Raw genomic sequence first — 16,348 nt, 5'->3', positions numbered from 1 at the left:
GATTGTGGGAGGCTCTTTGTCCTTTCCCAGGGGAGCCGAAGGACAGCACTTTTGCCTTGTGAAAGAGGGATCCTCGTGATGCTGGTGGGAGATTCTGGGAGTCTGCTTTAGGTGAGAATAACTGCTTGAGACAAGGATTCAGCCTGTTAAGTTTAGACTCTAGGAGGCATGTTATACTTCTGTTTTACATATAACCATTCTGTCTCCATTGCCCTTACTCACTACCCACTTGAACCGCTGATCTTTAATAAATCTGGTCTTATTTTCACTCCCCACATATTTCAGTGCTGTGGTATTAAGCGGAGGAGATCCTGAGTTGAAATAATTCAGGCTGGTGTGTACTGACCCCTGGGGGATGGCAACTCTCATAATTCTGTGTGTGTGCAGTGAAGGGCCTGGGCACTGCAGGGAGCACTGTGCAGATTCAGGGGTTGGTGTGTGCCTATCAGTAGCGTGCACACAGAGAGCGAGGTCTGCGGCGGCCTGGCCGTTCATACTTGTGTTGACAAAGGCTGATAGTGTCTAGGAGCTGATGCACAGACAAGACTTCCTCATGCTAAGGACAGGTGGTGGTGAGGTGCCTCGCAACTAGGGTGACCATATTTCTCAACGGAAAAACGGGACACCACATGGAGCTAGCCTTCGGCCCCCTCCCCATGCAGGGCTCAGCTGAGCCCTGTCCCCCCTCCCAATGTGGGGCTGGGGGTCGCTGCTTGTCCAAGCCCTGCATTGGCACTTGTGCCCCCCCTCCGCCCGAGCACGTTCATCTGCACTTGACTTTCTTGACAAAAATGGGCATTTGATCAGTTGGCAAGAGCAAACAGGACAAATACCCACTTTTGCTAAAAACCTCAGGATTGCTGGAGTAGGGCTTAGAAAAGGGACTTGTCCTGGCCAAAATGGGACATATGGTCACCCCACTCACAACCCTGGGTATCCCTCGGGGGGCATCACAGTCCCAATCCCTCTCCTTTACCCTCTGACTTCTCTCTCCTTCTTGTAGATCCATAGGACTCAGCCCCTTCACTCTAATAATTTAGATGGAACATAGGGTCCCAAAGGTGTGAACACGGCCCCACTTGTGTCTTAACTCAACACAAGGTTTGTAGTTTGGCATATAGAGACCACAGTTGGCTTGGCACCATGGCAGCACAATTAAACATTCTTTTAACGCTTTATTGACAATGCAGCAGAAGGAGGACAAACAGTTAAAATGTAAGGCTTTCATCTTAACATCCCTTGTTCCCTTTAGCAGGAGAGAGTCTTTAGGACCCCGACCCTCTGCTCAGCCCTCGTCTGACATTTGCTTAGAACAGTGGGAATAGCTGTCCTGTGGGGGGGAAAAGCGAGAGTTAGCTGAGATGGGCTGGAGTTGGATCCTGTTTGCCTCAAGACAAAACAAGAGCCATGCAAGGGGAAAGAGAAGAATAGCAGAGAGAGAAAATGCAGCTGCTGTTGTTTTTTTCACTTGCAACCTCACTGATGGAAAAACACAGCACGTGGTCTCAGCAGCCACTCTGAGACTTGGCAAACTTGTACCTTATCCGGCTGTTCAGGGCACTGCATTTAGTAGCCTCTGTCTGGTCCCAGCAGTGTTGTGAACAGGCAGGCCTGGCAAACGAAGTCAGGCTTCCATTAGACAGAAGGAAAACGGAGAGGGATTGGCAAGAGAAGACATAAGGTAGGGAAGGAAAAGGACACATGGGAGGAAGGAGGAAAGACAAAGTCTCACACCCAGGTGGGGGATGGGATTTAGCCAAAGCCCGTGCAGGTGATGGTGTCAGCTGGGTCCCTTCTCTGTGTCCTGCTCTGGTCAGAACGTCTCAGAATGAGGATGAGAATGGAACAAGGGTGTCAGGCTGGGTCCCAGGAAATGGTGGGGGTGGCAGCCATCTGGATGAACCCTGCACCTTCCCCTTTGTTCAATCAGTGAGTGTGCTTGCCTCACCTCTACTCAATGCCCCCCTCCCTAGCCCCATTGGGAGGACCCTAACGGGGTGTGATTGGTGGGATCGCCCATCCCCTCGTTATTCTGCCCACCAGTTCGGTTGGATGTCTGACCTGCCAATATTGGGGCATTGATTTCCAGTTCCACACGCCTCTTGTTTACCAGGCGTGATCTTCGCACTCTCCTTGAATTACATCCCTTTGCCTTTTCCTTTGAACTAGTTCGGTCTGGCTGTCTCCCTCTGGCACCTTTTCCCACCAACATTTATTATTCTAGGCTCACTGTGACATTTAATGACCTTTAACTCACTTTTCACGGTGGCGCTCACAAGTGGGGTCAGTTTGTCGGCCCAATTATTACACTGGTGGTGACAAAAAGGAAACTCTCTGGAGTGTGTGAGCACCGCAGGAGCAGCTGTGGCTGACGGCAGCCGGCAGAGCTGTCAGATCAGTGGGTTGGTGTGCTGGAGGGTGAACTTGGGATGAGTGAGTGTAGAAGCCATGAGCATGGCTCAGAACTATGGCCCTCCCTTCCTCATGGATTTCATTAGGAAATATAAGGGGGAGGGGAGGAAGAACATTTGGAGTGACAAAGCTCTGCAGAGGGCGGGAAGCAGTGACCCAGCTGTGACGACACACTTCCTGTCAGCCAACGGTTTATGAAAAACTAAACAAATTCCTAGACCAAAATTTCCTTAAGATGGAGTTAAGGGTCAGAGCATGTTACACTTGGGAGCATGTCAACATCCTGGAAGAACAGTTCAGTTCTCAATGTGGAGAGCCAGGACATTCCGAGTTAAGGTTAAACTGAAAAAGATCGCCCAGTATTTGAATAGATGATTTGTGCAGCAGCTGTTCCCAGAAAGCTAAATTGGAATTTCCACCCCCCAGCCAAAGAGTGGGGAGGGGAGCTTGCATGCTGACTGGAATTTTTTGTCTGGCCCTCCTCTATAATGGGTCAAACCAAATCCCTAGATCCATCATCCTTCAGTTCTTGGGGGTTCTGAAATAAGAGCTGATTCTTGTTCCAAGCTCATGCCTGGCTCCAGCTAGATGAAAATTTTTATTAAAGCTAATGTTAAAAAAATTATATAATACATAGGTTGAGAAAAGAGTGTCTGTACATCTGGGTATAGTGCTTATATTATCCACAAATACAAAGTTTGTTTTTAAAGTCATAAGATACATATAGTGCATAATCAGCAATAACCAAAATTTAGGTGAATGAATTTAAGAATACAGTTTAGATATCTAGTATCCATGCATTTGGGTACATTACTGATGAAAAAAGTTATACAGAGAGTTGGTGGCGGAAAGCAAAATATATCAATGAGTGAAGATTGTCCCTCAGTAATTGAGAATTTAGGATAGGTTGTCCATTTAGAGAAAAAAACAGTCCATCAGGAAAGTATTTGAGTTACTTTCCTGAGTGCGCTTCTCATTGGCACTCCAGTACTACCCTCCCTCGGGACTCAAGAGGGAGGGACCATTACATAGCCACAGATTTTCTTCTAAAAGTTGTTTGTGGCTGGCCTTGTTCTCTCCAACCAGATGAACATTAACTAAACTATGACATTCAGCTGTGGAGATCTTGGCTTGGGTAGGTTTTTCCATCCCAAGTCCTGCCCACACACTATTGTAATGATCAGAGGTGCGTTCCATTTCCACTTCACAGCCATGCCTTATCTGGCGGCTCAATACACTGGCCTAACAGTTCTGGATTCCACCCACCCCCATGTATTTTCATCCAGTTGCTTGGGAAGAATTTCGGGGTTTGTTTTCCGCAGAACTTGTAGCACATGTTCGAGGCACATTCTGATAACTTTTTTAAAGGTATCTGCTTTCTCTATATTTTCCATTGATCTGGAAATGTTTTTGCTGCACACCGTTAACCTGTGGAACATACTGCCACAAGAGCCCTGGGGCTCACTTCTGATTTACGTCCTATGTTCCTAGAGGTCATACTTCAGGGTTTCAGCTGGCCACTGGCAGTGATGAGGAAGGGATCCCCCACAGTGTATTCTGAGAGAGGTTTTTTTGTATCTTCTCCCTCTGAAGGGATGGCCACAGCTGGAGATGGGAAACTGAGCCGGTGGGCCAGGGCTTTCAGGTGGCAACGAGCATGCTCTCCCTCAGGTGTTTGGCTGGGTGTGTCTTGCTCACCTGCTCAGGGTCAAAATGATTGCCATATGTAGGGTTGGGAAGGAGTCTTCCCCCAGGTCAGATTGGCAGAGACCTTGGGGTTTTTTGAGCTTCCTCTACTGTGGGTGGGTGCAGGTCATACGCCAGATTATCTGGGTGTATCTCACTTATTGGATGCATCCGATGAAGTGAGCTGTAGCTCACAAAAGCTTATGCTCAAATAAATTAGTTAGTCTCTAAGGTGCCACAAGTCCTCCTTTTCTTTTTGTCTCTTCTGTGTATCCTCTCCAAAGGGCTGACATTTCCTAGGGGTGGGGGAGGCTGATAGAGGAGGGAGTAGAGCAGAAGGGATGCATGGAGGGGAGAGGCTGGGAAGAAAGGAGAGACAGGGAGTGTGGGGTCTCTAAAGGAGGTTAGGGTGGCAAATGGTGGTGAGGATGGGCTGCCAAAGAGCTGCCCCCTCCTACCAGCCTATCTGGTGGGGGGAGCAGAGACAGATCTAGATGGTGAAGTAAAGAGGAAGATCCCTCCTGGGGGCAGAAGGGGTGTATAGGGCCTGGCTCTGTCCTGGGGGTGGCTCCCAGAATTTAGTTTCCTGACTCCGCCACTTGGGCTCCCCCAGCCCCTCCCTCCAGAACCTCCCAGGTCCCGCCACACTCAGGCCCCGCACCACCCAGCAATGGATTCTAAGCTGCAGGCCGTGAGTAGGCGTGGCTGCCCCCTACCCTGGCCCCAGGTGGGGCTTCCAGCCCCCGGACTTTGTGCTTTGGTCCATCTCTGCAACATCCTGCTGTGCCAGGAGATTGCTCTCCTGGGCTGTGTGAGCTGCCCTGCACTGATCTTCTCCAGCATGATGAGACACCCCCCCACCCAAATGCTCCGATCCCTCCAGTCCAGCTTGCACCAGATCCCCCATGTGCCAGGGCCCATTGCCGCATCCCGATCCCTGCCCCTTGCTTTCCACCGCATCACTCCCATCCCACCCGGTTTCCTCCACCCCTGGACATCTCTCGTGCCCCATCCCCCACCCTACATCCCCCAGCCCTCTGCAGTCTTTTGTTTCCTCTGCTCTACCTGCCAAGGCTCCACCTTGGGTTTCCCCACCCCCTGGAGCCTTCGCCTGGCCTCTGTCTGTCTATCCCAAGGCAGGACTCCATCTCCCTGCCAGGGGCTGGCTGAGCTGCCCCATACCCGGGGCTGTCCTTCACTGCCCCCTGCTGGCAGCTGTGTGGGGTTTGGGGTGAGGAGTTGGGAGATGGGGGCAGGAGTCCAGCTCGGGCTCTGCCAGGCTGGGATAAGCCCCAAGCGGGGATTTGGGCTTAGGGAGTGTGGGGGGGAAAGAAGGGGGTGCACTTAATTCAATAGCAGGGGGTGAGAATTAAATCACTCAGGGGCCTGTCAGATGGTGGGGTATTGAGGAAAGATGGGGAGCTCTGCCCTGGGGTAGCAGGTGCTGGGGGAGGCTAGCTCAGTCCTGAGGGAGGTGCTGGGGCAGAGGCAGGAGTGGGTGGCTCTGTGTGGGGGAGGGGTGCTGGGGCAGGAGAGGGTGACTCTCTGCAGGGGGAGGTTCTGGGGCAGGGATAGGAGGGGGTGCAGGGGGATCCTGGGGGACAGGGTGGTGGCTCTGTGCGGGGGAGGTGTTGGGGGGTAGGGTGGTCGGGCTGGGAGGCAGGGGGGTGGCTCTGTGTGTGGGGATTCTGGAGGGCAGGAGGGGGTGGCTCTGTGCAGGTGGGGGGGCTGGGAAGCAGGGGGTGGCTCTGTGTTTGGGGGTTCTGGGGGGCGGCTCTGTGTGGGGAGGTTCTGAGGGGCAGGGTGGTGGCTCTGTTCGGGGCGGCTGGGAGGCAGGGGGGTGGCTCTGTGTGTAGGTGTTGCCGGCACAGCGTGCCTGAGGCAAGCAACAGCAGGGGTGCATTGCCCGGTGTGCGTTACCCAATAGTTACAACAGGGTGGAGAAGCAGGAAAGTTTATTTGGAATTTTAAAGAAAGATACAGGGAGAGAAATCTTAAATCCTGCACATCAGAGCAGGTCATTATACATACTTTTATATTTTTTAATGCTATTGCACTACACATTAGCCCGTTAAAGCTTTGCACAAATGCTCTGCCTTCCTTATATGGGTTACAACAATGTTTATTTCCTGCAACCTTCAATAAGCATTTCTAGCAACTTAAACAACCAGCACATTCTGTCTGGCCTTGTAACAATTTCCTCCTGTTATCTTTAACTTGGCATCAGCAAACCTTGCACTATAAGGCATTATCTGCGACTGCAACATTGTATTAAGAGCAAAAGAGCTTACTCAAACCAGCCAGGCCTGAGCTCCGTTAAGGGGGGTTGACAAGAAGCCCTTAGGCCTAGAGCAGGGACACTTCCTCGACCCTTATGGCCTTCCATCCCCTCGACTTAACTAGTGGCCATGCCCTGGGGTCCTCAACATAGGGGTTCAGGGTGGTGGCTCTGTTATGGTGGGGGGGGGCTGGGAGGCGGGGGGCCTCTGTATTTGGGGGTTCTGGGGGGTGGCTCTGTGCGGGGGGGCTGGGAGGCAGGGGGGTGGCTCTGTGTGTAGGGGTTCTGGGGGCAGGGTAGTGGCTCTGTTAGGGTGGGGGGGCTGGGAGGCAGGGGGGGCTCTGTGTTTGGGGGTTCTGGGAGGCAGCTCTGTTCGGGGGGTCTGGGAGGCAGGGGGGTGGCTCTGTGTGTAGGGGTTCTGAGGGGCAGCATGGAGGCTCTGTTGGGGGGGCTGGGAGGCAGGGTGGCTCTGTGTTTGGGGGTTCTGGGGGGCGGCTCTGTGCGGGGGGGCTGGGAGGCAGGGGGGTGGCTCTGTGTGTAGGGGTTCTGGGGGCAGGGTGGTGGCTCTGTTAGGGTGGGGGGGCTGGGAGGCGGGGGAGCTCTATGTTTGGGGGTTCTGGGGGGCGGCTCTGTGCAGGGAGGTTCTGAGGGGCAGGGGGGCGGCTCTGTTCGGGGGGGCTGGGAGTGGCTCTGTTAGGGTGGGGGGTCTGGGAGGCGGGGGGGCTCTGTGTTTGGGGGTTCTGGGGGCAGGGTGGTGGCTCTGTTAGGGTGGGGGGGCTGGGAGGCGGGGGGGCTCTGTGTTTGGGGGTTCTGGGGGCAGGGTGGTGGCTCTGTTAGGGTGGGGGGGCTAGGAGGCAGGGGGGCTCTGTGTTTGGGGGTTCTAGGGGGCGGCTCTGTGCGGGGAGGTTCTGAGGGGCAGGGGGGCGGCTCTGTTCGGGGGGGCTGGGAGTGGCTCTGTGCGGGGGGAGGTGTTGGGGGGCAGGAGGGGGTGGCTCTGTGCGGGGCGGGGGGTGTTCAGGGAGTTTGTGCTGGGGCGGGGGGCGGTTTCATTTTCGGAGTCACGTTTCCTGTCTCCGCCCGCCCCGCTCCAGAGTCGCCCGGTTCCAGCCGCGCTCGGAGCCGCACTCGCAGCGCCCGGCCATGGCGTGCAAGGAGCAGAGCGTGAGCATCGACCTGCAGCCCCGGGGCCTGCCTCCCCCCTACCCCGGCGCCCCGCCGGGCTTCCCCGCCGAGCAGCCCCGCGACTTCGTGCTCTGGTCCCTCTTCAACGTCCTGCTGTGCCAGAAGCTGGCCTGCCTGGGCTGCCTGGGCTTCCCCGCGCTCATCTTCTCCATCAAGGTGAGAGCCGGGCCGGACCCTCGGCGCCTCCCGCTCCGGATCCCCCGGCGCCCGGATCCGCCCCCCCCTACTGTCCCCAGCGCCCGGATCCCTCCTCCCAGATCCCTCAGCGCCCGGATCCCTCCTCCCAGATCCCTCAGCGCCCGGATCCCCCTCTCCCAGTGCCCCCAGCGCCCGGATCCCTCCTCCCAGATCCCTCAGCGCCCGGATCCCCCTCTCCCAGATCCCTCAGCGCCCGGATCCCTCCTCCCAGATCCCTCAGCGCCCGGATCCCTCCTCCCAGATCCCTCAGCGCCCGGATCCCCCTCTCCCAGTGCCCCCAGCGCCCGGATCCCCCTCTCCCAGTGCCCCCAGCGCCCGGATCCCTCCTCCCAGATCCCTCAGCGCCCGGATCCCTCCTCCCAGATCCCTCAGCGCCCGGATCCCTCCTCCCAGATCCCTCAGCACCCGGATCCCCCTCTCCCAGTGCCCCCAGCGCCCGGATCCCTCCTCCCAGATCCCTCAGCACCCGGATCCCCCTCTCCCAGTGCCCCCAGCGCCCGGATCCCCCTCTCCCAGTGCCCCCAGTGCCCGGATCCCTCCTCCCAGATCCCTCAGCACCCGGATCCCCCTCTCCCAGTGCCCCCAGTGCCCGGATCCCTCCTCCCAGATCCCTCAGCACCCGGATCCCCCTCTCCCAGTGCCCCCAGCGCCCGGATCCCTCCTCCCAGATCCCTCAGCACCCGGATCCCCCCCCAGTGCCCCCAGCGCCCCCAGCGCCCGGATCCCCCTCTCCCAGTGCCCCCAGTGCCCGGATCCCTCCTCCCAGATCCCTCAGCGCCCGGATCCCCCTCTCCCAGTGCCCCCAGCGCCCGGATCCCTCCTCCCAGATCCCTCAGCACCCGGATCCCCCTCTCCCAGTGCCCCCAGCGCCCGGATCCCTCCTCCCAGTGCCCCCAGCGCCCGGATCCCCCTCTCCCAGTGCCCCCAGCGCCCGGATCCCCCTCTCCCAGTGCCCCCAGCGCCCGGATCCCCCTCTCCCAGTGCCCCCAGCGCCCGGATCCCCCTCTCCCAGTGCCCCCAGTGCCCGGATCCCTCCTCCCAGATCCCTCAGCACCCGGATCCCCCTCTCCCAGTGCCCCCAGCGCCCGGATCCCCCTCTCCCAGTGCCCCCAGTGCCCGGATCCCTCCTCCCAGATCCCTCAGCACCCGGATCCCCCCCCAGTGCCCCCAGTGCCCAGATCCCCCCGTGCCCCCCAGCGCCCGGATCGCCCCCAGTGCCCCCATCTCTCCAGCCCGCCCGGACCCCCCGGTGCCCCCAGATCCCCTCAGGTCCCCCGATGCCCCCAGCGCCCGGTTTCCCCCCGGTGTCCCCAGCGCCCGGATCCCCCGGTGCCCCCAGTCCCCCGATGTCACCAGCCCGCCCGGATCCCCCGGTGCCCCTAGCGCCCGGATCCCCCTCGGATCACCTGGTGCCCCCAGCGGCCCGATCCCTCCAGCCCGCCCCGCCGGGAAGCCGGTATCCAGGGCTCACGCATCCCAGCTCTCCGACCCTCCCGCATCCCTTCCCGGAGCCCCCGGGTCTCTCCCGACTCCTGGCAGTTTATTTTCCCCTCCCCACAGCCCTGACTCTGGCTTTTCTTTCTCCGCTCAGCCCCCGCCCCCATCCCAAGGCAGGAATCCACCCTGCGGGGCCAGCTGGGCTGCCCCACACCCGGGGCTGTCCTGTGCTGCTCCTGCTATCAGCTGTCCTTGGGCCGGGCTGTGTGGGGGCGTTTAGGGTTAGGAGTTTGCAGCCCAGCCGGTTGGCTGTGAGCATCCTTAGAGGGTCAGGGAATGTCCTGGCATGTCTGGGGCACTTGCTCAGTGCTCCTTGCATTGCCTCTGGTGTGGGGGGTAGCAGGGGGAATGGTGCCCCACATCAGTGCTCCAAAGAGATGTGCTATTCTAGTGTGCAGACTGAGACCTGGCTGGGAATGATCCGTGGGACAGGGCAATAGGAACACCAAACCACTGTGCAAGAGATGCACTTCAGCTTCTCTGCAGGCTGGTTTGGATGCTCAACACGCTAGTAAGTGAGGGCTCAGCTTGGGATGTAGCCAGTCTGCCCTAGGAATTAACTGGCTCCATTTTCCACAATGAGAGACTCAACCCCCGCACGAGTGGGGAGTAAAGGGCTCCTTGCAGCTGGAGTATAGAATGACCCACAGAGGAACACATGGGTGTGCTGTGCCAGGGAGAGCGCATGCAAACCAAGCATGCCATAGAATGTGGACTGCTGTGTGTACAGCTGGGCCAGCTTTAGGAAATTGCAAACGACGTACTCCCAAAGTTTTAGAAACTGTGCATTTGTTTTTCCTTAATAGTGTCTGTTCAGGCTCTCTGAGGTCTGGTCCTCTGCAAGAACAACGAACACCTGAGGTGCACCAAGGAAAAAAAGAAATTCAATATTTATCATTGAGGAAACAGCATTATCATGCTCCCCTGTCTGTCTCTCCAGTTTTCTTTCTATACTGTCGTGACTTACACACAATATAACATTTACACTGTGTTTAGGGCATCCAGTGTATTTGTACAGGGCCTAGCACAATTGGTCCATGGTGCTGGCTCTAGAGGCTAGTTTATAATGACAATTAGTAACAGGATTTCCTGTCACAAGTGGGACTTTTTAGCAGGCTTAAGGATTCCCCACGCTAGGTTTTCAGTCAGCCTTTGTCAGGATAGCAAACCATTCACAGACATCAGAGGTGGGAAAGCACCCCTGTTAGGTCATTTTGTCCCTCTCCTCTGACAATGCCATGTTTTCCACCTCATACATATCTCACAGGGTAGCTTTACATATTCCAGGTGATATGGGCACACCTCCCATTAGGGAGTCATTTTTCTGATCTACTGCATCTTCCTTTGCTCAGTGGCACCCTGTTATTTCTAGTTGTACCCCACCTAGGGTGACCAGACAGCAAGTGTGAAAAATCGGGACGGGGGTGGGAGGTAATAGGAGTCTATATAAGTAAAAGACTCCAAAATCGGGACTGTCCCTATAAAATTGGGACATCTGCTCACCCTAACCCCACTGCACCGTGGGCACAGAGTGGTTGCTCTCACTGCTGGGGCTTCACGTCTTTGCAGAGGGTTATATATTTATATCAGTGGGAATGGGGGTCAATTTTATGCATTTGCCCAAGTGCCAGTTAGATTTTAATGCTGAAATCCAACAAACCAGATTTGTCTATTTGATGTGTTATAGTGAATGTGGGAATGCAATTCAGTTAGGATAACCCCTTTTTATCGAGTCCAGAAAGCATTAGCTTACTAATTTTAGGACTAAAGAGACAAGGTGGGTGAGATAATATCTTTTATTGGACCAACTTCTGTTGGTGAAAGAGACAAGCTTTCTAGCTACACAGAACTCAATTTTAGGAGCAGGTACTTTTGAGGGCAGCTTTTACCTTGGACATCCTCTCTCAAATCAGGGCACCTGGGGCTTTTAACTAATCAACAGTTTATTAATCCCCCCATGACCGCATAAGTATATAGTCAACAGATGTGGTTGCTCAAATGAAAATTGCCTGCTTAGTTTCATATTAACCATTCATGCTGTTAGGCTATAGCACCATCTTGTGGTCATGCTTTTGTTGCTTATTTAAACTTCCACCCCTCCCTTTGTTTCCTTATTAGATAAAGATGGCACTGTAAAACAGAACCATAGTGAATCGAGGTCTAGCGCAGATGGGTGGGACCAGCATGCAAACAAGCAACATTATACTAATGGTCATTATGCAAAGGAGCTGCATATTTACAAAAGGCCATGAATTGCGTGATATGGAACGCTCTGCACAAGCAGTGGTCTCTGAAATCCTGGCTATTTCGCAAAGCTGTCTCTTGTACTTTCTACACTCCTAGTGAAACCTCAATGAATAAACACCTGAACTAGCTCCCTTTGAACTCTGGCTTCTTCTCTTTCTGCTGCAGAAGTCAGGGAGTTCCCTATAGCTCAATAAGATGGTGCCTGGGCTGTGGGTGCTTTATCTTGGCACAGAAGGGGTTAAGCAGTATATAAAAACTCTCCCACCCTCTTGACTTGCTCTCATTTTCCCCATGCTCCTGTTTTCTTTTCCAGGCCCGAGATCGGAAAGTACTGGGGGACCTGGAAGGTGCTCGGAGCTATGGCACCACTGCCAAGGTGTTAAACATCATCGGGTCGCTGCTGGTAGTAGTTGCTATTGCTGTGGTTCTTTTAGTTTTCTTTTTGAGACCTTAGCAGCATCTGTTTAATGAAGTTCCTGGGACTGACACCAGCCAGGCATTCCGAGAAGGGATTGGAAGATAACCCAAATGGCGAGGAAACGACACGCTGCTGGCTATTCGTGCTGTGATGGAAATTCACAACTGGTCATGAGTTCAAAAATTGACTCATTAATAGCACCGTTGTAGCTTTGATGCTAGTTATGTGATCACCCTCATTTCAAATCTGCGCGGGCCCCCAGTCCTCTGCTCCGTGCACTGTGGCCATGGAATTGGCCACTACCTACTTGTTCCTTTTCCAGCCTGATCCAGCTGTTCACCTTTTTTGGATTTCTTGCACTGAAAATCATCCACATTCACTGCTGCTGTGACCCTCCTTCTCTGCAGCACCCGACACAGAGAGTATTAGATGATGAGGTCAGAGGAGGTTCCAGTCTACCTCACTTTGTTCCTAGAGAGGGACCAGAACCACCCACTCTTTGGGGTAGTTTGGATCCAGGCTTTACCATTGGCCCCCATTCTACAATGGGCCAAATCAAAACATGGGTTCCAAATTCCCCTCCCATCCCCCCACTCTCCATGCATTTAGATCTGGATTCAAACTTTGTGCCTTGGCCCAGTTTTATCTGTCTATATCAAGTCAGCAATAATGTTTGCCCGGGGCAGTATTTACAGCAGTAAAGCCATCTGCAGAGACTCTGGCCTGCTCTTTTCACTGCAGCGACCTGCCCTGTGGGGAAGAGAGAAGTGTAAAGGGGACAAAATGTTTAACTTGATCTGTGTGATGGGGTAATGCACTGGGCAACACAGAGCTAACGAGCACATGTGGGACCAGTTGGCCCCGCCCCACCTCTGAGAGATGTTGGAATGGGGGGGGGGGGTGCTTAAATGGGAGAAACCCAGCTGAGTTGGTTGCAGAGTGGGGAGGGGAGCAGTCCACAGCTCCTGCAGGGAGGACTGGCTGAAGGCAGGAGCTCTTTGTGCTCCTGGAAGGAAGGGTGGGCTGGCCCTGCTCGATGTGGTTCACCTTGAGAGGGAACTATTCCTCTCTATTTACTTGTGAACTCATCAGTTTAGGGCCCCAGCCCGGTGAGCATCTTCTAAAGAGCAAGAGCCTTAACCCAGCTTGGGGATGCTTCATTTGTGTTAATACCCCTTTTGTTCTGGTCACTGACACCCACAGCCAGGTGTTCTAGCCAGGGCCCAGCTGGACGGCTGAGCCTTTTAGGACTGGAAGTAGAGTGGGAAAACTACCTGGGCATTGCAGAGCAGGGGCCTGCGTGAGTGGAGGGGCCTGCCTAGAGCCTAGGGGGTGCCTGGGAAAGGCACTCGGGTGTTAATCTGATTAAAAATAAAAGGCCTTATAGTGGTTGGCAGCAGCACATTCTGTCCCCACACACCTAGTTCCCTGCACACCCAGGCCCCATGCGACCGGGGAGTTTCCCTTCTCCCTCTCCCCTTGGGTCAGGGCTGGGAAGAATTGAGCTGAGTCCTAAATAACTGAACGCATCAGATTGTGACACACCCCTTCCAAGCAGAAGCATTGGGCACTCGGGTGCCTTTATTCAGTATCCCATAGCTAGGTATGTGCTTCCGTCACCCCCTGGCTCCATTCCTGCTCTTCACCCCTGGGCCCATTCCTACAATCAGTGCATCTCTAGGGCTGAATTGTGCTTCCAACAGAAGAATTTGGGAGAAAATATTCTCAAGTGGACTTTGAGTTTGCTCCCTGACCTGCCCCTTCTCTTAGGAGTACAGGATCTGGGCCGGAGGTACGAGCCAGTGCTCCAATGGAGCGGAGGGGCGGGAGGAATGTGAGCGTAAGGACCTGCCCACCAATCTACAAAACTCAGGAGACCACCAATTTGGTGTCCAACACCTGTGTGCCTGACAGGGAACTGGAGAGGTTTCTCTGGGGAGAAAGTGACCCACAAGAAATGGCAGAAGAGCCACAGATGAGAAAGGATATTGTAATCTCATCTAGCCTAGGGTCTCAGTGCTGGAGACTTCAGAGTGAAGCATGTTAATAGATACTAAAACTGCTACAATTCTTTTATATATTTTTATACATATTCTTTTATATATGTTAACCAAAATCCTTTTTGGGGTATAAACCAAAGTGTTTTGTATCTACAAATCTAGTGCTCTGTACTTATCAAACTGAAAAGTTCTTTGTACTTAGGTTGAACCTTAGTGGGGGACCAAAGGAATGAATGTATGTAATCAATAATGGAATGTGTATAATCCTTTACTCTGACCCTGTTGACCTGTAAAGAATTGCATTCCCATGTCCAGAGAGGGACCACTGGTGATTGACAAGGGATGTCTGTTATCACACACGTGTTCTGTAATTGATAAAATAATGAACCACTGGTTGATGTTTAGGTCAATAAGAACCACTTATTGTCACAAGTGGTTTTGGTAATAATGGATGGGTCACAGATGTCTTTAGCTTATTAATGAGGTAAATTGAGGCATCTAAGATAGAACTCGCAGTTAAATCAGTCATGGGAACGGAATTTCTTTGTCCCAAGCTATGTATAAGGAAAGAGTTTTGGGGAGTTAAGTCAGAAGTGGATTGGTAACATATGTATTCCTTTCTGTATTCTGTATCAGGCTGTATTAATCTTTGACTAATGATCTTTGATTGAATTGCAAATGAACCAGCTATCTGGCATCTTGTGTTATTAATATGATCATTATTAAATTTGAACACGCAAGAAGCATAAACTCTCCAGATTGTGCCTGACACTGCAAGATTATGTCATGGGTGAAATTATTATTTGACCCCAACTGGTGTTCTGAAGCATGTGGGTCAAGACGAGAGCTGGATGGAAAATGGATTTTCTGTCTTCCCCCAAAATTAAAGATTTTGAGTTTTTTCTTTGTCCCAAAAAGGAACGAAATTCCACAATTTCTTGCAAAACAAAATTAAAAAAAAAGTTTTGGGTCAATCGATACATTTTGTTTCAATTTCAGCCCTTTTTAAAATGTATTCTTATTTTTTAAAATAAAGTAAACTTCAAAACAAAGTCATTTCAAAATGAAAAAATCAAAACTTTTTGTTCCAAAAATGTCAAATTGGGGATTTTTTCCCCATTTTTTTCCCAAAATGGAATTTATTGAAAATTGATATTAAATTGAGAGACAAAATAATGTAGGCTTTGTCTAAACATCTATTTGTCCTCTTTAATGTCCCACAATAGTCCATGTGGTGTTGATGGACTTTTGCCGTTGGGCAGGACGTAACATCTTCTGTTGCAGATTAGCACTTTACACTAGTTAACGTTTCTCTCCTGTCTGGTGATTTACATTGTCACAGAGACTTACAATACAACTGCTCAAATATTACCTTACAATATGGCATACAGAGATTAGCACATGCAGCAGCTTACAAGCATTTAATAAAGTCTGACCACGAAACACATCCTTGTAGGTCTAATACCTACTTGAACAATAGTAACACACGGCACCGCCACCAGCAGCAGCACAGAAGTAAGGGTGCCATGGTACCCCCATCCCTCCAGCTCCCCCTCCCCCTAGCAGTGTCCTCCATTTGGGAACTTGAAATATGGTAACCCTAGCTGCAGTGATTTACATCGCTTGTGTGTGCCTACACTTAGCCCCTGGCATCAGCGCTGCGCAGCATCACCAGGAGCACTTGTATCGATTATACTGTCAGTGTGGGGCACAGTGGGAAGGCTCCTGAAAGCCAGTAACAGGCACCATAAGCAACGCGGTGTCTACGCTGACATTGCGTCCATCTGACTACATCGACCTTGACTCTATGCCGCTTGTGGAGGTGGAGTTAAGTCAGCGTAGCTGGCCAGTTACGTCGGTGGGAGTGAAAGTTAAGTGTAGACACTTCCGTAGTTAGATCGATGCAAGGTGGTTTAGGTTGGCCTAACTCTGTAGTGTAGACCAGGCCTCACGCTGGGGCAACAAGCTTAGCTATAAGCTTTCTGCTTTTCCTCCTGGCTTAAGTAACTGTCAGCGATCAGGCTGTAGGCTGAGGCAGCTGAACTGTCTGTCAGGCAGTCGCTGCCTTTGCAGCGGTGTGGTAGGCCCACCGGGGACCCAACTCAGCGGAGTTTCCCAACTGAGGAGTGGGAAACTTCTCAAACCAGTCACTCAGTGAAGGGAGCTGGATGCTCCCTGCTTCTCTTCCCTTTCAACTGACACCCCAGAAGGAGTGACTGCCTCCTCTCGCTCTGGCACCTGGGATCAAAAACCAACCAGAGCTCCCCTTCTTTGGGACATCTGGGCAGCCGCTTTAGTTCCATCTCTCCGGCCTCCTTTCTGCTTAAGGAAGGGTTGCCTGGCAACCAGGCAGCAACGGCTTGTGGGACTCCAGGCCCAAGTAAGTTTCATCACAGCCTCACTTATGGTAAGGAGGATGTGGGGCGGGGG

At 53.1% G+C, this 16,348-nt stretch overlaps 1 protein-coding gene across 1 annotated transcript; it reads left to right on the top strand.

Moving 5' to 3' along the window:
• Positions 1–7,448: 7,448 nt before the first annotated feature.
• LOC311523033 (dispanin subfamily A member 2b-like) lies at positions 7,449–14,606 on the top strand. Its single transcript, XM_084632694.1, has 2 exons — positions 7,449–7,714; positions 11,814–14,606. The coding sequence occupies exons 1-2, from the start codon at positions 7,517–7,519 to the stop codon at positions 11,952–11,954; spliced, it is 339 nt and encodes a 112-aa protein (XP_084488820.1). The 5' UTR covers positions 7,449–7,516; the 3' UTR covers positions 11,955–14,606.
• The last annotated feature ends 1,742 nt before the right edge of the window (positions 14,607–16,348 follow it).

This window comes from Lepidochelys olivacea (assembly GCF_965140295.1).
Source record: "Lepidochelys olivacea isolate rLepOli2 genome assembly, chromosome: 6".
Classification (NCBI taxonomy): Eukaryota; Metazoa; Chordata; order Testudines; family Cheloniidae; genus Lepidochelys; species Lepidochelys olivacea.
Note: the sequence above shows the minus strand (reverse complement) of the source record. Positions and strands in the feature narration are given on the sequence as shown.

Bases quoted from the DNA above. Each gene is read 5' to 3' on its own strand.
- LOC311523033 (XM_084632694.1), top strand. From the start codon at position 7,517: ATGGCGTGCAAGGAGCAGAGCGTGAGCATCGACCTGCAGCCCCGGGGC. The intron at 7,715-11,813 runs GTGAGAGCCGGG...TTTCTTTTCCAG, and splicing joins CGCTCATCTTCTCCATCAAG to GCCCGAGATCGGAAAGTACT.